This window comes from Sander lucioperca, chromosome 11, assembly GCF_008315115.2.
Source record: "Sander lucioperca isolate FBNREF2018 chromosome 11, SLUC_FBN_1.2, whole genome shotgun sequence".
NCBI classification, from domain to species: Eukaryota; Metazoa; Chordata; class Actinopteri; order Perciformes; family Percidae; genus Sander; species Sander lucioperca.
Window position 1 is genome coordinate 8,316,370 of NC_050183.1, and position 22,021 is coordinate 8,338,390.

At 41.3% G+C, this 22,021-nt stretch overlaps 2 protein-coding genes across 8 annotated transcripts in view; both read left to right on the plus strand.

The window, feature by feature from the left end:
* LOC116055441 (guanine nucleotide-binding protein G(q) subunit alpha-like) overlaps window positions 1-10,575 on the plus strand; it is a 40,632-nt gene extending 30,057 nt beyond the window's left edge. For 3 of the 4 annotated variants that reach the window (XM_031307441.2, XM_031307440.2, XM_031307439.2), the window contains 3 exons: window positions 1,813-1,942; window positions 4,864-5,017; window positions 5,594-10,575. In XM_031307441.2, the coding sequence (XP_031163301.1) occupies window positions 1,813-1,942; window positions 4,864-5,017; window positions 5,594-5,784 (475 nt within the window). In that variant the 3' untranslated portion in view covers window positions 5,785-10,575. The remainder of the gene's footprint in view (window positions 1-1,812; window positions 1,943-4,863; window positions 5,018-5,593) is intronic. The other variant, XR_004898879.1, reaches the window with a different exon arrangement.
* A 993-nt stretch (window positions 10,576-11,568) lies between these two features.
* Window positions 11,569-22,021, plus strand: part of tle5 (TLE family member 5, transcriptional modulator) — a 43,369-nt gene continuing 32,916 nt past the window's right edge. For 2 of the 4 annotated variants that reach the window (XR_004898880.1, XM_031307444.2), the window contains exon 1: window positions 11,573-12,506. Coding sequence is in view for 3 of the 4 variants with exons in the window: in XM_031307444.2 (XP_031163304.1) it covers window positions 12,480-12,506 (27 nt within the window). In the remaining variant the exon portion in view is untranslated. Of the gene's footprint in view, window positions 12,507-22,021 lie in introns of all 4 variants that reach the window. The other 2 variants (XM_031307446.2, XM_031307445.2) reach the window with 2 other exon arrangements.

Below are 22,021 nucleotides of genomic sequence, written 5' to 3' on the forward strand. Positions count from 1 at the left end.
ACTTGATGCAGGATGAGATGTTCCTCAGGCTCAATAGTAACAAGCACATGTGGCATTATACCGCCTCTGCTAGCGGTTGACAGGGCCGTGGCTGCAACAAGGAAGCCTTTCATGGACGCACATCTCCATTAGGCTTGCTTCCTTCTCTTTTAATTGGCTTTTGAAGTCACAGAAAATGTAATTTCACTTGGCTTATCCACCATAGGAGAGCTTATCGTACTAAGTAGGTCGCTCATCCTTGCTAGAGGAAAAAAAAGGAGGTTGTCTGATTATTTTAGGCTGGCACTTTGGAGGACTCCATTTATCAATGCCGTCCCTCCTCCTGGCAGACTCACTGACTGAGTTCACCTTTGTGATGTGGGATCAAAGTTTCACTTTCTAGCTTTTGAATGATATTTAATAGAGACTTGAACTAACTCAACTGATGAGTACACTCAGTTTAATTCATTGTCTGAGTTTGTATTTTCGGTTGCGATTTAGTTAGTATATGGACAAATCCAACATCTGACTCTTTCCCTTTCCGCCCTTTTAGATTCTTATGTAGCAGTGTTAGTTATTCAGTCTAATTTAATTGTTTTCCCTTTTCTTAGTTTTAACACTAATTTGAGGAGAAAACTCATCCCAACAAAAACGTGAACATTAAAACCAGTTCATCCAAAGGGCGATCCACCTCTGAATTAAAACCCATATATCAAGCCTTACAAGCTCATGTTTCAATTTCTTGCATTCTTTAATGTTTGTTCCTTGATTTCCCTATTCTATAATATTCCGTTTTTTCCCCACCCCTTTACTTTGAACCACTCCCCTTGTGGGGACCTCCTATCTGTTGCTCCTCTTATATCCCTCAAATTTAACAACAAGACATTTTTTTTAAACTTCTTTCTATCTCCTGCATGGACTCTCCTGCATCTACTTTGCAGAAAAATGAGAAAAGGATGTTTGTAGAAGCATTGTTTGTACACACACATATCCTTGTAGTTATTTTAGTTCACCGTAGAGAAGGCTTGCTCTGTCCTCTCCGTGATTCACGCTGCAGATTCTGTGCTGTGGTTTCTTCTGTTTATATTCTCGGTGCAAAAGGGGTGTTTGGCTTGAACTATGGTAGACTCATTAGATGTTATGTTAAAGTAGTAGCCGAGCTGTAACAATTCCAAATGTTGCTGTACAATTAATTGTATCAGAAATAATTGCGATTCAAAATATAATTGTCTCTTTCAGTCAAATTTAAAAAAAATAAAAATAAAAAAAAGTTTTTTCAACGTTGGTAAAAGTCTCAACAGTCCGACCAATAATCACTTATATAATTATAATTTCACATATTAAAACAAGATCAACAATTACCATCAACAGTCATACGCCTTAGGACCTTAGTTAATATTAGCAATTAATTGCGGTTAATCAAAGAAACCGCGATTATGTAAAAAAGAAATTGCCATTGATTAGACAATTATGTAATAATTGTTACAGGCCTAAGTAGTAGCAATAGTGAGACCACACTAGCCTTGAAATATATTGATTGGCCACCATTGGACACAAAGCTTAGTGAAAATGGAAAACTTAGGTGACATTTTACAAGATGAATGCCTCTTTGCACCGATATATTTTCTACTTCAATCATATTCCTGTCTTCCTAAATCTTTGAGATGATGTTTGAAATGCATGCTTACATTATGTGCCACTGATTCTGAGGTTAAACAAGACAAGACTCCGAGTGAAAGATTTAGAGCTAATTGTCATTTCTTCTCTTATATGTGATTCTTTCTGCCCTCTTGTTTGCCGGCACTCCATCTCAACTCATCATGTTCTAATCAGGATGGTGGATGTGGGGGGTCAGAGGTCCGAGAGGAGGAAGTGGATCCACTGCTTTGAGAACGTCACCTCCATCATGTTTCTGGTGGCGCTCAGCGAGTACGACCAGGTCCTAGTGGAATCGGACAACGAGGTGAGACGTCGACACAGAAATAGTTATGATTTCTGAATAGTTGACTGCATACACAACATTTTATCACACTATGTTCATAATGAGGCTTCAAGTCTTGTCGTATGTTAACATGCCATGCATCACAAGACGTTTGCAGGTTTTCACTCTTCACGCTTCTTAAACAAGCTGTTGAATATCTAACAGCTGGAATGGGATATTTCAGTTTAAATTGCAAACATTCACATTATTGGACAATGAAATGTAGTTCATCTGGACACATTCACAGTTAGAGTTGCACTACTTCATATTTTTCTATTGACCATGATGACTGTGTAATGTGAAAGGTGTCTCTCGTAGTGAAGAACCTTGAGAGAACGATCAGCAGACTCTACAGTTCCCCTCAGGTCTATGAAGTGTTTTAGCAAGTTTTCAGTAGCTTTAATGTTTTGGTTCATTCTCACGGCTCTCATCAACCTCATTTCCAGCAGCGAGCAGATGTTTTCAGTGAATACTCAGATGTACTGTACATTAAAGCTACCTGCTCTGCAAACAGCTGACAGATAAAGTTGGTGACTAGCTGGTGAACATGGTGGAGCATTTTGATAGCTAATGAGCCAGATGTTTATCTCAGGAGTTGGTGAAGACCAAAAGAGATAAAAGGAGAGTGACTTACGTTGGTCAGATGGCCAGAAACACGACTTCAAATGAATGCTAATGTTGGTCTGTCTGCTGGATGTTTAAATATGAAACTATTTGCTAAAACGTTCACCTTATCAACTTTCTAATGTCAATGTTGTGTTCACAGCTTGTTAGTCTCTCACAGCAAACAGAAAATAGGTCTTCTATCTCTTTGCTTCACAGTTGTCCATGTCATCGGCTCTGACTGTTCAGATAGAATTATCGCTAATAAAGCTAATGTGATCAGCCATGCCTCTGCTCCTCTCCTGACAATAAACCCTTTTTTTCGGACCTGGTCATATGACAACTGGGTTTCATAATCCAGACCCAGCTGCCAGCTTGACTCACTATATCTGCTGTACATCACTGCAGCTTCATGGTCAACACTATCAATGTTTGTCTACTCTGACAACGGTTTGTTAATGCACACGTACTGTACTCTTCACTGGGCCTGCTCAGGTGTCTGGTCTTATTGTACACACATGAACAGGAATATGTTTTCATTTTTGCAGGCTGCTGTTTATTTGCTTTTCCTGCTTGTAATGTGTCACCGGTGGTAGGCCCCACTGGACAATTTTAATGCTGTTGCTGAGCTCAGTTTCTGAGTTGAGGCTGGGCAGCGTTTAGGCATCCCAGTCTGCAGATATTATCCTGTCGTGTTGACAAGCTTGAGACGGAGACTTTGACCCTTCAGACCAATCAGAGTCTGACGAGACTGTTTTCAAACATCTTTGATTTCATCGGGGCAAGTCTGGCCAGGATCATATTATGACTCACCAAGACTAAACTGTCACCAAGACTAAACTGTGGGAGTGATGCTGGCAAGGAGTTTAGATCAGAAAGAGGAAGAATAGTCATGTTTGACAGGAGCTTTCAACATTTAGTAGTTTACATGAGTGGGTTTCCAACTCCACTTGCTCCACTTTTTATGTTTGCTGGACAGTTTTCTTTGGAGGAATGAATCTTATGTTGGAAACATGCCTGGATGAACTAACATAACAGGGAAAGTCTTATGCAATTTTCTGGGTTGTTTTGACAGTCTTTTGTGTTTCCTTACTGTTTCACATCTGTTACTACAAGACCCTGTATTTACTGTAAATGCTGAATTACATCTGATGCCATTCAGCTACAATCCATCACTATTAGCAAACTAATGTGTCAGAAAAAGCACTTTGTCTGAATAATATAAAAACAAAATGTCCAAATACGACTTGTGCATTCGTGGAGGGTCACACGAAACAATGAGCGTATTGGCTTTGATCACAGCTAAGCTACTGTATGCAACCAATGTTAGCAACCATATAGCCTATATCTACATTTCATTTAAAGGATAGTTCCTGTGCTGCCGGATGTTCTGTTGGTCACTTTCTTTGTGTTAGCATTCTAAACTCTGGGTTGATTCGGGAAACATCCTCCGAGCTAGAACCGACAATCCAATTATATTTATCTTTTTTTTGAGTAAAATCCTCATCACACACTCTACAGCCATTTTAATTCCAGAGCTAGCCTCCCTTCGTGCACACGTTCCACCAAAACAAGTTCCTTCCCTAGGTTATGTTGCAGAGGCACCGTTGCTGCGTCCGGCGCCCAAGACGATTGTGATTGGTTAAAAGAAATGCCAATAAACCAGAGAACGTTTTTCTCCCATCCCGGAATGTTGTGTGGATTAGCCAGACCTTCCTCTGCAGCACTGGGGAGGAAGGTCTGGCAATTCCAGACTAGCAACCATATAATCAGTGAAGTAACCTATGATAGCATGTTTAAGTAAATAAACACTTAGTAACTGCCCTTTTGTTTCTTCGTATATTTGTCTTTGAGACGTCCTGTTCTGTTGGTCATTGCTATTAGCTTAAAGTTTCATCAAATACGGATATAGGTAAAATAAGGGCTGTACTTTTCACATTCACAGACTCTCCACCAGTAATGTAACTGGCAGGTGCCTTTCAGCACTGCTTTGGCAGCATTTCAGAAACACACAAAGGTCTGTTCAGTGGTGGGGCTGCCAATTGAAAGTTAACCCCAAAACATTTAGAGATAATCCCGAAAATCAAATGTGCACCTTGTAATATGGATTAACTGTAGCATCTGTCCATAGGCCAGAAATGATAAAACCTGCGTTTATTTGTGTTCACAGGGAACAATTTAAGAAGTCTTGTATTCTGAATACATGTTAACCTTTTGTTTTTTTCCCCATTTTTCTCTCTCTCTCTCTCTCTCTCTCTCTCTCTCTCTCTCTCTCTCTCTCTCTCTCTCTCTCTCCTTAGAATCGTATGGAGGAGAGTAAAGCTCTTTTCAGGACCATCATCACATATCCATGGTTCCAAAACTCCTCCGTCATCCTCTTCCTCAACAAGAAGGACCTGCTGGAGGAGAAGATCATGTATTCTCACCTGGTTGACTACTTTCCAGAGTTTGATGGTGATTTGAGTTTTTCTGCCCTTCTACTTCAATAGACCTCTTAAAGACAACACACATTGTATATAGTCTGCCTATCCCTGGATGGTTGTGTAGTGTAGAACCATGCTGTTAGCTGAGCTTCAGCATTGAATTCAATTCCAGGATTCATTTAATCAATTATCCATGTAGGTGAGAAGTTGAGCCATCGGTCAAGCTCTGTCAATAATGCTGTGGCTGTTTTTTCCAGTGTACTTTTAGCCAGTAACTGACTGTTTTTAAAGGTCCTTTTACTGTTGTGAACATCAAACTGGCTGCTGGCTATCCCAATATCATTATTTGCACACACAGGCAGTAACGTTTCACTGATATTCTTGATTGTACAGTGACACCCTGTGGTTATAAAGCTGTACTACAATGCAAACTGATACCTGACTGAGAAAGTTGTTTTTTTCTTAAAAGATGCTCATATTTGTTAACCCATACTGAGAAATGCTGAAATGAAATACTGATAAAATGACACAAAAGAACATTAAAGGTTAAATTATGTTAAGGTGATGCTCAATAGCAGCTAAAACTATTGGTCTGTTCTTCTCCCAGGCCCCCAGCGGGATGCCCAAGCAGGTCGGGAGTTCATCTTGAAGATGTTTGTGGACTTGAACCCAGACAGTGACAAGATCATCTACTCCCATTTCACATGCGCCACCGACACAGAGAACATCCGCTTCGTCTTTGCCGCCGTCAAAGACACCATCCTGCAGCTCAACCTCAAAGAATACAACCTGGTGTAAAAAGAGAAATGAGAGAGAAAGTGAGAGCAAGAGTCCTGCACACACACACACACACACACACACACACACACACACACACACACACACACACACACACACACGAACACACGTAATGCAGAGTCCACTTTTAGAAACACACGTAATGCAGAGTCCACTTTTAGAAACACACACATCTGCATGAAACACACTGCTGCTCAAAGGGTTAAGCATTTCTTCATACTTTACCAGACCAACACTATCGATGCTCTGTCCCTACAGTTCACTTAGCACCTTGGTTTGCCCTTATTTTAAAAGAAAGGTTATCTGTTTTGTGGCTCTAAAAGTTGCTCCTCTTGTGCAAACATAGATATAACACTCACTCCATTCGTTCCCCTCTCTTGAGGTTTTTGGTCTGCTCCGGGGCTCCTCTTGGTCCTCGTTCGAGCTTGGGCGTTGCTAACATTTTTTTCTCTTCTTTACACTACAGTATCAGCAGTGCTTGTGTGTTCAAGGTGGGTAGAGGGCCTTCTCTGGATAAACTAAGCTTTTTCTTATTTAACCTGTGCATGCTATACACTACAGCACAAGGGCATGAGGCCAGGCTGCAGACCCTGGACTCTGCTTCTCTGCGAAGGGTAACTAGTTATGATTATAGGAATATATTATCAGGCAGTGCTGGGGTGCAGTAAGGTACTTGGTTCCCCTGGGTCTCGAATTGTGATTTGATTTTTGTTAACCCTGCCCCAAATCAGAGCACAGAAGCTCTGTTGAATGTAAATGAAGTTTTCATGGGCTAGACAGAGATGACTACACATTCTCTGCAGACCTTAAATATTTTTAGCTATGTTAACTTCTTGGTTATATTATTACTGCTATTCTCCAATTTAAAATTGAATTGAAGAGGACTACTCGAAGGAATGCAACGCTCCTCTTACACTTCCCCTCATTTTAAAGTGTCAACATACATCACGAAACAGAATTAAGAGACAACACTACCGGTATTTACACACTCCCCTGTCATTTTGTATCACATCGCCAAATTAAAAGCCCCTACGTTTGTTTCTGTAAATATAATTACTTTGCCAGTATCCTGTTCATCCCTTACCTGATTCAGATACTAACAAAGCCTATTAGAAAACTGGTATTGCCAAAATGAAGTGCTTAAATAATTAAGTGGATCATTCAGATGTTGGTGGCATAAAAACTCACTTTGTGTGAATGTCAACTGTTGAATGTCTGAATCAAACATGTATTAGTACAGTGATTTATTTTCTTTGTTCCCTTAGATGGTGCCAATAATCTTCCTGTGCACAATGTGTGAATGATAATACCAGATTAGTATAGTGCAATAGTCAGTTGTAGATGAAATAAAGTCTTTGTGCTGCCAGTTAGCTTAAGTCACAAGTTGGTCTAAATCATCCATATGGCTTCTCACCGTAATCAACTTTATTTTGCCATATTGTTCGGCTAACCTTTGATAAACTGTAATGAATTAGCAAGAGAGTAAATAGTTCTTTTTTGTATGTCTAATTTATCAGTCAGATCTACGTATGGTTGATACAGTAAATGAGACTTCCTCCCTAGTTTCAGCTCAAAGTTTTTCCAACCGAGGAGACAGGAGGAGATTTTATACTGCTGTAAAATATCAAAACTATTTTATGGACACGTGTTCTATCTTTCTAATGATACTTCATATATTTAGTTGTTGCAGTTCTGCTTTGAGATGCTTGGCAATGGGGGAAAAAAAACACTGTTTCCATGTCGGGTTTGTGCTTTATGCAAATAGGAAAAACAGACAAAAAACGTAGTGGTTTAATATTTACTGTTCAAGGATGCTTGCAATTTTTTTGTAATTTTTAAGGATATGTGTTGGCTATTGGTACCAATCCCATTTTGTGTCTCTTGCCTGGTGGTAGTTTAAATATTCCATTAAGCTGAACGTTGATAGATGGCTATTATTGTCTTCACAATGTAATTCAGGTAAGTTTTCATAACTTTTTCATCACAAGGGCTACTACTAGCAGCTTCGGTAGAAATAAAAGGACTCTATGGACGGCATAGAGCAAAAGGTGCAATTAATTAACGAGGAGGGGGGGCTATGAATCAAGAGTGTGTTGGCATCCTGTGAAGGGTGATGGCCGGAGGTTCAGTAAGGGAGGAATGCAGCAGTCCAGAGGCTTCATGACATTCCCAAGGGAGGTCTGGTGGCTGTTTGGCTCTTTGTTCACTAGCTTGTTGCCTTTAGAGGAGGAGAAAGGCTAAAGTCAAAAGAAGTGGGGTTTCCAAGGTGCAATAGCACATTATTAGTGTCCTGGCTATCGCTAATCTAACCATCCTTTAACGCTTATATAAATGATATGCTGATCTTCTTGGCTTTATAATATTTTTCCACTATGTGGCTATACATATTTGGTTTATCTTCTCATTGGTAGTGTTTCCATGTTTGGCATTGGCTGTGTTGGAGTCAGAAAAAGGGGAGTGCTTGGGACATTTTGACCTTTTTGTCCACATTGAAAGAGCTGGAAGGGTCGGATTAAACATCAAAGAAATTATTACAGATCCTGCTGTACTCCCTCAGTGTCTCAAACTGTTTGCCAAAAGGTTTATAATTAAAAAGAAATCTTATTTTCTACAGAAAAGCTGTATGATCTGCTGAGTTTTAGGGGAATTCACTCACCTTGTGTATTACTTGGCCTTGATTTTAGTCACATGCACCCAGTAAGAGTAATCTTCACATCTCTGGGGCAAGTGTGTACATTGTGTTGATAAAGCCATTATCATGTGCGTTTTGTGCATCCTAAAACACTTAATGAAGTGACATGTATATGTATGCTAAGTGCCATGATTTTATACGAGTTGAAACAATATTGGAGATGTTGCAAAGCTCTGACTGACAATTCAAGTTATTTGGGCTGAGATCTTGTTTTTCATTTTTTCATGTATTGGTAGTGGGTTGGTCTTTGGTGCTTCAGCCAACATTTAAAGGCCTTTGCTTGACCAGTTTGTCCCGTGTATAGGGTGATGATTTTCACACTCGCTAACACAAGTGAATTTTTTCTGTGTCACAATACAGTACACTTTTTTAGTTTGAAATGATAAGCGCTTATGTATTATAATATGTGGATGAATAAACTAGCTGACAGACTTTACCCAAGCTTGGAAAGGAGTATTGTGTTCTGCTTCACTGCTGGGATAACATGGTAATGTCTTTGTTTTTAAAATCCTCCAATTCTATCCATTTCCCTGAACTGTGGCTTCCAACCTTAAGGGCAGGTGTGTGCGGGGTCTTTTACCTTCCATTTCTTATAGATGAGATGTTTTGCAGGAAATGGACTTGAATGGACTGCTATGAGGATGATAAACAAAATGAAGGTGACCACTGCAGGGACCAGTGTTGGCATGAAGTTGTACTCTTTAAAAACTTTATTGCATAGGTGTTTACATGCTGACTATATGTGCACTGCAGGCCTTGTCTGGTTAGCCCCTCACAGCCGCATCACAAAAAGTTACATGGTTACACTACCAGTGATTAGAGCCAACAGCAGAGCTGGGTCATTTATTTCAAAATCCTTCCCACTGATGTGTACTGTATTTGCTTTATTCAGCATAGAATGCATTGTGGAGAAGATTTGTACAACAATCCAGTACAAAACACTGTGCCAAACAAAATCAATCAGCCACAGAAAAGATATGAAAAATTCACAATTTGTTGTAACCTGTCCCAGAGATCTGTGGTAAGATCATTATGGTGTATTTGTTTTTCTCCAAATGAAGCTTGTTTGTTAAGCCTCAGTATTAATGTATTTATTGAAAGACTTGCCAAGTGAAGGTACTGAAATGGCCATTATAATATTTAGCTGGTTCTAATCGCGAGTGAGTGAATGAATATGCTGTGTGTTTACATGTCTGCCATTCTCCGCTCTCTTCTTTTTTCCCTTACTTGATTGGACTGTGTATTCTTTCCCTGGGTCGAAGGCACTGAAACTGCACCACTGCAATGGGCCTGCATTCATGCAACTTAGATGTCCGTTCAGCCGCGCTCGTTGGTACTCTGAGGTGTGTGTGTGTGCGTGTGTATGTTTGTGTACACTTTTGATGGCTATTGTTTATGCTTGAGATCCATTCTGATTAGAGGGATGGACTTACGGTAATATTAAAAGCTATGTTTGCATCTTTAATTTTTTTTCTTTTGTAAGGTTGCCACACCTTAACACATGTATTAAGGACCACTTAAGATGACACTTTTTTTTTTTTTTTTTTTTAAAGAGTTCAAATAAACTTTGTGTAGTGGTGTACAAATTGAAAGTAATGTATTTTTGTTTGATTTTTTTTCTTCTTTTTTTAAGTATACCAAATGTAAATTATGTACAATAAGTGTGCCAATCCCCTTTCTTTGTAAAGCCCGACTCTTAACAAGTGCCAATGTTGTGAAAAATGAAGGGGCCTGTGAATTTCATGGTCCAGTTTTTAAAACAAACACTTAAGTATGTGATTAATTAACTAAAAAAAAAGGACAATTTTATTCTATATTTAAGATTAATGATAAACTGCTGTTTTTAAGATAAATGTGATTTTAATTGCATGTGTTTGTCAGGTTAGGGAGGGGGTGGGTGGGTGAGATACTGTATTCATGCAACGCCCTGGTGAAAAGGGTCCTAATGGTTATTGATTTACAGTATTTTAGCCATATTTCTCTTTTGTATGTTTCATTTCAACCACTGTTGCCTGAACCTCATTCAAACATGAAAATGATTTTCATAGCCTTCTCCTTTAAATGTTTTAAATTGGAATAAAATATGTTCCTATACTCTCTTATTGCATCCTTGTACATTTCCTTTGCAGTGAGAATTTGTTTTCTTACATATTGTGATTAAAGGATCATGTCACTTTTTATGTCCACTACTACAAGTTGTGAATACTTTGAACAACTGCTGCAAATTTTCAGACCACTTCAATGCTTCCAGTTAGCTGTTGGGTTTCCATTCATTTCAGTACAATGTTAAGATCAAGACCATTATCATGCGACATATACAAGTGTAATTTGTATTAAATGGACTAAAACATGCACAATACTGGTTTGGTTTCCTGTTAACAGTTTATGCTGTGACTGTCTACAGTCCTACCAACTTGTAAATGAATGTGAACATCAATTAAATTGTCATCACTGATGAAAAACAATACTCAAGTTACAGGACTAGACAGAATAAGGTAAACATTTATTTGAAAAGTTTGTGAAGCAACTTGAATTAAAAAAAAAAAAGTTAAATTATTTTAATAAAGATACATTCGTCCATTTTTTTTTTTTTTTTTTTTTTTTTTTAAGGAGATCTGGCATTCATTGTTTTGATATGAATTTTCAAAGCAACACAGGCAATAACCAGGATAATCATACATACATTTATTTCAGGTGAGAGAGGTCTCAGTATTTCTAAAATTCTGGTAAAGGGAAAAACTAAATGAAGAATAGCATGTTTTGTCTGAATCATTTTGTGAGAGGTTACCTGCGCATTATTACAGGCTTGAACAGCTATAAACTGTGAAATGGTATTTATATTTGTACGCATATTTACCTTCGTATGTATGCATGTATAATTTTAATTATTGTTAATGTTGTTATTACTGTAGTGGCTTGACCCCGTGCGTATTGTCCAGTGCACTGATATAACCATATCATCCCTCCAGTGACTGTGAGACTGTGGTGAGTTGTCCACACGAGGCGCTAGTTGCCCAGACATCAGCCGGCTGATAAGGTAGATCTGCGGCGTGTAGATCTGCGCGGCACCACGGCGGTCACCGCTCATCTAGCCGCTTTGTTTCTGTGTGGGGCGTTCAGCAGCACAGCAGCGTCGCGTCTACCCACAGCTCCAGGAATGGACTGACTTTCTAGCTTCACCACCGCTGACAAATCCACTCTGTTTCTTCACGACTCCTCGGATAAACGTTCAGAGTTTAACTCAAGCCTGGGATCATTTTAATTTGATGTTGATTAGCCGTCTGAGCGACAACACAGATTGTCTTTTCACTCGCGCGACTTATTTGTAGCCGCTGGACGAAACTGGATTGAACTTAAACGAACCCGCAGACATTTTGTTATTTCTGAGAATTGAGTTTTTTTTTCTCTTACTTTTTCATCAGTCGCAGCTGGCTGAAGCGAGCGAACTGAAAGCTTTAAAGGACCACCACAAGGCGAAGGAAGAAACCATTACCCTCTCTCTGCTCAACAACTAAATCCAAACACCACTGTGTTCATATCGTTTTTAATTTACACGCGTTGAGCTCGCATCGCTGCCGCTTGTGCGTTAAAGGCGGAAGGCTTGCAACTGCGATGGATCATTTTGACTGACAGCTTTTGAAGAATTAGCTAGCTTAGCCAGTGAGGAACCAGCACTGGTGGTGGTTTCCTGTTTACAGACGCAGTAAATACGGGCTCGGGACAGGTAACGTTGCAGCTGAATGGTCTTGCATCACCCAGACAAGACACCGACTCTTTTACCTCGCGAACGACGGCAAAGTGCATCACTTATATTCGGCTTAATTTTTCAGTGGAGGTTGCTGGCTACCGTTAGCTAGCTAGTCATCCTGCTACCGCTGGACAGCTCCTGTGTAAGGCAGGGCTAACGTTAGCTTTGGACAAAGGACCAACGCAAGGAAAAATATAAACACAGGGCACTCAGTCGATCGTGTTTGGGAAGGAAAGCAACAAACAAGGAATTGACATGATGTTTCCACAATCAAGACACTCAGTAAGTGGTTTTTAATTTTACATTTGTTCAGAATTTAGGTACTTGCTCTACAGTAAGCACCAACTGATTTACCCAAGCAGGTTGGTCAGGTAGGGAAATTATGCATGCAACTTGTTTTTTTTTTTGGCAGAATATTGTAATTTAAATAATTGTATCATAAGAAACAGGTTTCGTTTTGGCAGTAATAACGTTGGTGGTTTATAACTGCAGTGTTTAGTTCTGGCAAGTTCTGCAGAATATGTGTATTTGGGTTTTTTTATAGAGACCCCATGGGAGAGAAAACCTTTTGTATTTTGAATTTAAACTGTTAAACTTTTTCCAGATGATGGCATCCTCCAAATCAAACAACTCTAATGAATGCTGTCATATTTCACAGCCATATGATTTTTTTTACAACCTTGTGTCAGTGTATTTTCAGTTGGCTGCATTTTCCAAAATGCCAAAACCAGATTTATTTTTCATGGTTTTGGCTGTAGTCAAAATAAAAGTGGTGTCGTCACTGTCATGTTTCATGTATGGTTGGTGAACCACTCAAAAATCACTGTACACTATTATGTGCAGGTGGCTGTTTTGTGACTGCAAAAGCGCACATCTCTGTTCCCCCAAATCTCAAGTTTCCATGGTAACAGAAACTAAGTCCAGGGCATGTATTCATCAGTGATGAGGGCTCTGAGCCCATTGGTCAAACATTTATGTTAAGTGACTGGCAGAATTGTGTTACTTGTCACTGTTGAAATATCCAGTTGTGTCAGTACTGCTTTGGAGCAGTGATACTTTTAGCCAAGGGTAAAAAAAAAAATTGTGTTTCTGGATGGGACCCAGACTCGAATTGAAAATAGAAGCCAACTCAATTGGTTTCTTATGGTGCCACAAGAAACCCACTAGAAACTTTAAATATGGTGGCATACTTGTATTTTCACCTCCTAGTTTTGGCTGCCATTTCATCTTTCCCTTGGAAGGGCAAATCTAACATTTGTGTCAGTCCAGCACAGGTAAACACAACTGCAAGAAGACTGTTGTGTTGCCAGGGACTGTGCCCCTCTGCTTCTCCCTGGAAACGTCTTGTTGCCACAGCTAGTTCTTTTACTGCTCAAAGCAGAAGAGTTGTTTGCTGAAGCTAGAACCTGAACGTCTTTTGTGACATGAATGGGTTTGCCCTTTGGCAGTCAGTCGGCGGCAGCCTGATTGTGGTGAGCCAGCTGATGTGTTCTCAGACTAGGGAGCAGAATGTGAGGATTTGGGAACCTCTGGCCTGGGTTGTCAGATGAGTGAAATCCTGTATAAGCTGTGTGTCCTTACCGAGTTTAACTTAAGTGTCTTGAAACTGATGATCTAAAAGGACGTTTTTTTTTTTTTCTCTTCCCAACTGCAAATCGAAAAAAAAAAAAAAAGAAAACCTACTACAGTTTGGGCAGATTTCTCTGTAACTTATCCTCAATCAAATATCTGTCACTATATTAAATGCAGTCTTATCACGGCTCCTTTTAGATGAAAAGGGAAAACGCACAGTTGGGATACAAAAGACTTGAGGTGCTTTTCATACTTCAGTTCAACAATTCAGCAGTGGCAATGCCATATTAGCAGTAACATGGTTTGAACAGTAAGAGTAGACTGTTTTTATTTTGGTCCCTGTCAGTAGTCGCAGTGTTTTGATTGTGAAGTATTTACCCACTTAATGAGGTGCGATGCAAAGTCAGGTACTTTTCATTTTCTATTTTAAGTTATTGCCTCTCAAGGCATTGTGGGATAGCGGGTGGAAAAACATGGCACAAAGCTGGCCCACTAAGAGGAAACCTTTTAGGCGACGTCCACAATTACTAGGTTTTTATTTTAAAACGAAGATCTCTGACCTCACAGGTATTTTAGCACTGTTTAGCACATCACAGACCACTCAAGGTCAGAAATGTCTGTTATTCGTTATCCATGTTGAATTAACCACAAGTAGTCAAGGCTAATGTTTGTTTTCTTCCGGAAAAGGGTCACATGATAGGGGCGTGACAAATCAGGGAAGTAAATGTTGGGACTGAGCGAACATTTGGGTCTATGTCATCGTTTCCAAAGGTCTCCGTTTCTGCCCATCTAGACTAAAGCACAACAGAGTTTTCAAACTAAAACGGGGTCAGCAGCGTTTCCAAACGTCTCCATTTAAAGGTGCAGTAGGTAAGCCTTATAAAACTAACTTTCTAAAACTGACCCTATGTTTGAGTAGAACTACATGAAGCAGGTAATTAAAAAAAAAAAAAAAATCTGGCTCCTCTGGCACCACCTACAGCCTGTAGTGCGATTTGCAAAAATCCACCGCTCCCTGTTCAGATGCACCAATCATGGCCAGGGCGGGTGTCTAACTGCGTCAGGCACACACATTCATTCTCCCTTGTGGGGGGAAGGGCTTAGGAGACTGTTTTGGGCTTTAGCAGAAAGGGGGGAGGGACTGAGAAGTTGTCGATGTTCAAATTTTTTGGCTAAGTCCTGGATCTTCGCAATCCTACCTACGGCACCTTTTAAGGAAACCTTTTAGGCTACGTCCTCAATTACTAGGTTTTAATTTTTTTATTTATTTGCACTACTTATTTTATTACATTGTTGACACTGGAAAGGAGTTGCTTTTAAATAATTAATGTGTATAATGACAATAAATGGCATTCTATTCTATTCTATTCTATTTGGAAATGCCGGAGTAGTGTTGACGCGAGGCGTAAACGTAGCAAGAAATATGCCTTTTAAAACGAAGACGTAGCGGTGTGGATGTAGCCTCAGTCCTTGCTTCTGTTCTCCTGAGCCGTGCTCAGCTAAGGCGCTGTGAAATAAGACGCTGGTGGGCAAAAACCCTGGACAGTAGAACCTTTGGCAAGTAGATCTCCCTCGTCTGTGTGCCAAAACCAAAATGTGTTCATCACAGTAATGACGGTATTGCAAAATCCATGTCGTGACTCGTGACAGAAAGTGACAAAACCGGTATACCGCCCACCACTACTTTAGAGGCCCGTTTCACCACCCCCCCCTTCCTCTGGGTGAAGCGGTGGTCTCTTGATAGGTTGAGAACTCCATCACCTTCTCCAAGGTGAGAGCAGCTGGGCCACTCCACTCCTGCCTGCCTGCCTGCCTGATAGGAGGCTATTTTTCTAATCCAATTGAGTGCCCTTATGCTGCTTGATTGGAGTATTAAGACCCAACACGCAGGATTAAAAAAAGCTCGTTCTGCAGCTGCTTTAGCTGTAACCTGCTACAACAAGCCATTTCAACCCTCTACAAATACACCTGTGTACTGGAACCCCCCCCCCCCACACACACACACACACACACACACACACACACACACACACCCCCTTAACTGTGGCTTTAAACATAAATATACAGTGAACACACACACACACACACACACACACACACGTCTTCCCTCTTCAAATCCCCTTCCTCCTCAGCTGCTGCTGTCACAGGGGCCCGAGGATGGGGAGACTGTGTGACACTAGTATAGATATGAGTGTCAAAGATAAGGAGCTGGAGGAACAGCACTGCCTCATAATGACAGATCTTTCAAACTGACTCACTCAGCACCAAATCTGCTTTCCTTCCATTTTCCTTTGTTCTCTCTGTAGCAACATTAGTGTTAGAGTTCCATATGATGTGAACAAAAGCGGTACATACGCACATTTCCACTCTGGATATGCACAATCAAGGATCCTCTCATGTGTGATGCGTTCAATTTAAAGCAGAAGAGGACTTGCAGAGGAAGCTGTACTGGTGGTGATGTGTGGTCACACTGCATTAAAATAATGTTAAGGCGTTTCCTGTGTGAATCATAGAAGATGTTGCCTTTGCCTGGACACTTTAGCCAATTTATTTTGGTAACGTAAAGTTTATGTGAAAGGGCCTTGTAGCTTTTAGCTGAACACTGGGTCAGGCAATTTTTCCCCCCATTTGGATGGTGCTGCTTTTTTTTTTCCAGAGATGCTCGTTACGGGTTTACCGCCATCTTTCACAGTTTGACATTTTGCTTTTGTTATATGGGTGCATACTATTATAGGCATGCCGAGTGGAAGTGCTTAACTTTTTTATAGGTTTGCCAGGATTTCTTTCTACAAACTGTAAATATAGCAAAATTGCAATATTGTTAAATTATCTTGGAAACAAAATTAATAAACGATGATTTCGTTTTTTCCAGATAGTTGTCCCATTTAGACACAAAGAAGACTAAGGTTTAAAAAGGATGTATGTGTCTTTTTAGTCAGTGGGTGCATTTTAATCCACTGTCACAGGTTACGGGCACAGTTCATTGGTTTAATAGGAAAAAGCCTCATTTGATAGCGACACAGTGCCTGACCCACTTGATAGCATTTGCCATATTGTTTGGGTGTTGATTAATCCTAATGCAGCTTCAACAAAGCTGGCTGTGGCGTGAAAGTGGAGCAACAGAAAGGCTTGGTGCCAAAGCCGGAGAGTAGCGCAAGTAATATGGAGGCGAAATCACTCCAGTCCCCTGAGCCCATGTTCCACTGTAGAGATGGCCACAGGTTGTATATACACACACACACACACACACACTCTCCCTCCTCCTCCTGCTTGTCTCCCTTTATCATGCGTTTCCTCCCAGATCTGATGTAGTGGTGGGAGGGTCAGGGGCAGAGGGTGCACAGGCATTATTAAGCCCACTTGAATTAACAGCACAGCCCCCAGCCTTTCCTCTAAAGCCTCCAGCTGGGGGGAGCTTAATCCCCATGGTCCCCTGTCTCGCCCATTAAACAAACTCCCCCCACTCCTTCTCCGCGCTCTGCCACACGTGTGTGTGTGTGTGTGTGTGTGTGTGTGTGTGTGTGTGTGTGTGTCAATCCTGGCTGTGTGTGTTTGTTGGTGGGGGGTACTAGACATTGAAGCGTGCACACACACACACAGAAGAAAGCATGAACATGGCATCGAACACACAAACATACACTTTAGCTCTCTTCTCTGCTGGTAATTATTGCTCTATACATGCGTAGAAATAAAAGGATTTTTCCCTTTCACCAGTCAACAGTAAGAACACACACACACAAACATTCTTACCAGCCTCAAGAGTCTTATCTGCTTTTTGTATCTGGGGAACAAATTGAATGTGGGGCTTGACACACGCAGGCCAGCAGATGTCTGGGTCGTTAAGGTTAGGCCAGCTGATTAGCATGACAAACAGAGCCCCCAAACCCCCACCCTGCAGGAGGCCCTGCTATTGAGTGACCGAGTTGAAGCCATGGGTCACAGGTGATGTTGATTTTTGTGAAGGGCCACAGTGGATGATTGTCAAAATGCTTTGGGGTTGGTTGAAAGGGAGGGCTGTAGACTGGTGCAGCCCTTCTCTTCTTGAACACACACACACTGACTTGGACTCAAGTAGGCAGAGTAGATGGATTTGAATACACATTCAAACACTCTGACTTATACCCCCTTTATACAACAGACCCGTGCACCCTAGTATGCATGCACACTTTCTTTTAAATTGTCGTTTAGGCTTTTTATGCCTTTTTTAGATAGTGCCATTAGAGAGATGACCGGAAACATTGGTGGGGGGGGGAGATGCAACAAAGGTTTCCCAGCTGGACTCTAACCGGGGTCGGCATCTTAACACCTAAAACACAGGGTGCCCCAGGTAAATGCACTTTCAACCTGTTTGACTGTCACAGGTCCTCACTAAGCTTCCATCTAGAGTTGGGTCGGTTTCCTGTTTGGTCTGGTTTAAGGCTAAACCGGTTTGATTTAATGCTAATGTTGAACCGGCTTTGTCACTATGTCATCTTCTGGCAAATTTAAAAAGTAGCCTACATTAGCAACCTGTGCCGATGGCCTCATGGCACTAAATCCAACTTGCATTTGCAAGCAGTGTTGGGCAGTAACGTTACTAGTTTAACTACTAACCCTAACCCTTCTGAATAAAATAGCGTAGCTCTTTTTGATCAAGTAACATTAGTGGGGTAGCATCCACGCAAGCTAACATACATTTCCACGAGCATTCTGAAGCTCAAACTCTCAAGTGCTTTCTCATCAGTCTCACTCGGGTGCAGCTGAGTGGTAAAATTTGGTATACCGGTTCGGTCCGGTATTTGGCTTGATGTCAAACAGGTTTGAAAATGTTTACACCGGCCTAAGCCTATTTCCATCCAAATTTTGCATAAATTGAAACCGAATTTCCAGAGAATCTGCAAAAGAGAATGCAAATGACTGTGCATTTCCAATCACTACCGTTATGCCGATATAAGGAGTTGGGTGCATCAAGGTCAACAATGGGTTGTAGTCTTCTCTCTTGTCTTGTCCTCACAGATCTTTATGTCTGCTGCAATTTTTCTTAGGTGGAGCTGAAGCTTAAGTGAACGTTTAAGTCACATGCTTCATCCACATAATTTATTTGCTAAGTATGTTTCCATAACACTTTGTCGCATTTTGCTTTTATCGATACACCAACTCAGGTTTTTTTATACCCTACTGTTGAAGTACTCCACTTATTGTTCAAGTGTCAGATATAGTCCAAACGGGATGCAGACGGCTAATACAAATTCTGGTTATTCAGTTGTGCATTTTGTTGCTCATGCTTAGGCCACATGAGCCAGCAGCATTTTAAAATTTCTGTAGTGTCTACCATTTCCAAAATGTAATTAGTGGTTTACAAAGCAAGCATGATGAAGGGAGTTTGTCGGCCAGTGAGGATTCTTAGATTTAGATCATACTAGAGGTCGACCAATTAATCGGCCGATTTTTGGCATTTTTTTACATAATCGGCATCGGCCAATATCCCAGTATATCAAGCCGATTAATAGGCAGGCGCATCACGGGCAGCCTAGTGTTAAAAACATGAATAGGCGACATTTTTTACAGCGCACCCAGACCAGCTGCCTCCAGCCCCTCCCCTCGTGAAGTCTTGCTCCCTGTGTCTCGCACAGTCACTTCAGGCTCAGACGCTACCGGTAGTAGTAGCATATTGCTGGTGTTCTTGCCTTGGGATTAACTGTACTAATAAAACCGTACAAAACACCGCGGCCACACCGCTGTGGAAGGTCCCCGAATGTCATTTATCAGAGTCTGGTTGTTACCCCTGTCCGTGGCAGTCTCATCCACTCCTATAACGGAGCTAACTGGAGCTAACCGCTAACGGAGCTAATCGTTGCTAACAGAGCCTTCAGTTCTCCGTGCCTGTATCCATTAACTGCATCTATGTACTCGAGCATGAATAAAACCCTTAATTTTATTAAATTGGCAGGACGAGTTTTAAATTACAACTAAGAGTTGTTTGAATGACAGAAATGTGCTCAGATAAGATCCTAATGAGGTCAACAGGACATGTAACAGTAGAATCCCCAAAACACAGATAAAACACTTCAACAAATGAACAATGATCTAACAAACAAGGTGAACAAGAATTGACTTTAGATAGCCCTAGTCTTTTATTTCTTTTTTCATACATTATTTATACAATATACAGTATGTTTTTACATTACACATTTTTAATTGAAGTAGGCCTATACAAGTGTAGATTGGTGAAGTGTTCAATAAATGTTTTTTGTTGAGAAATTCTGTGTATGTTAATGTTACATTTTATCTTTCAAATAGAGGTTTAAAAACAAGCACATATCGGTCGACCTCTAGATCATACTGACTCTGAGATGCTCCATATGACATCAGCATTATCAAATACATTCTCTTTAGAGAGCCTTTTTGAAAAGGTGTGTGTTTGGTGCCACATATTACACAATTATACAGCTTTATGCGTGTTCATTAGTGTGAATACAGCTAAAGCAGCACACACTCACACACTCGCACCCTTTCTGCACCATCCCTTTGGAGTTTATAGCATACACTAGAGGAGCATCTGGCTTGATGGAAATGCTGAATCAAGGCGACAGAAAACATGTCACCACTCTATGGATGATGCAGTCCCTGCTGTGCCAATCAGTTACACAACTTTCACCTTGTGGTAATTTATTGTGTTTGACATAAATAACTGAAGAAGAATCTGTAAGGACTCTATAAAAATCTACTCAATAAATTTAATTTACAGAATAAAAGACCACATAAACAAGCAGTGGCATATTACAGTACAGGCAACGCCTGCCGTCATGAGCTTAAACATTCAGGGCTTCCCCCTAAACATTGATGAAAACAAGATTTTTAAGTTGTATCTGTACCTCTTTGTCTGCTTGGGCTGCTTTGCCTTACGTAAAGTACCGCAGCAAATTCACCAGAAAGAACGTGACTATAAATAAAAAAACAGATGTCAACTGAGTCGTACCATGTTTTGGGTTTAGCTCATGTCCGTGGGAGCTACTGATGTAAATATCTGTCTGTTTCTGAGGCATTTATGGACGTCTGAGTGTGTGCAAATTTGCTTGTGTTTGTGCGTCTGTGCATGACTGAAGGCTGTTGTGCGTGAAGAGAAAAAAGTAGAATGGTTATGAGTTTGTGCTTGTGTTTACGTGCACGTTCACACACGCACACAGTCGAGAGCTCATCGGGTGGTGTGTGTTTTTTTTGTGTGGGAGTGAAGATGGTGTTGGGGGGGGATGGGGGTGGAGTGTAGCGGCTGCATCAGTATTCAGCAGTGGCTCCCTACGAGGAGTGTGTGGGAGGTGGGAAGGAGGGAGGGAGGTGGTTGTGGGTGGGGCAGCACTTCCTTGGAGCAGAACGGTGCAATGGGCTGGAACAAAGCGGCTCGACGGGGGGGCTGCCGGATTGGCCCTCCCTGGCCAGGGTCCCTAGACCTGCCAAAATGCAAGGCACTGCACCAGTTTAGACAAGGGAATTAGCTGCTCTGTTTGTGTGCCTAAAGGCTCTGACACACCAACCCGACGGCCGACCGTCGGCAAAAAAGGCAGTCGGACTGATCATTCGGCTCCCGTCTCTCAAAAAAGTGCCTCAGAACACACCGAAGCGATGACGGAACATCTCTCTAGACCTAGTCAACACAGAGCACGCTGTCGTCAGTCATTGTTTTCATCAGAGTGTGTTGATAGTAGTCAAGAAGGATCCTTGTTGTCATTACTCGCTGAACGGAAGAAAATACGATGGCTAGTAATAAGAAGATACTGGCGTTGTCAGCTCCGGTTTTCTCGTGCACTGATTCACTAGTCAAGGGCTAGCACTCCACCAATCAGATTGGTCATTGAGTCCGACTGCCCACTGGCCAATTCAACAAGTCAAATCGGCCAAGATGGATGCCGGCGGCTCCTCCAACTGACGACGGCACGGAACACACTGAACAGACTTGAGTCACCGACCTCGCCAGACTGTCCGACGGCCGATAATCGGGTTGGTGTGTCAGCGCTTTAAGAGCAGTAAGGCCCAGACTGGAACAATATGCCACCTCATCTCCACCAAGATCCTTCAGACACCATGAGGATTCACAGCAAGGCAATAAAACCTCCCTCGTTCAGGAGGGGGGAGATGGTGAGGACAGACGTCCACTATGAGACAGGGTTTCTATCGTGTTGTATTCAGAATACATGTTGACAGGTGTTGTCACCACCCTGCTGTGAGGAGAGGTCGGTGCCCCGCTAGTC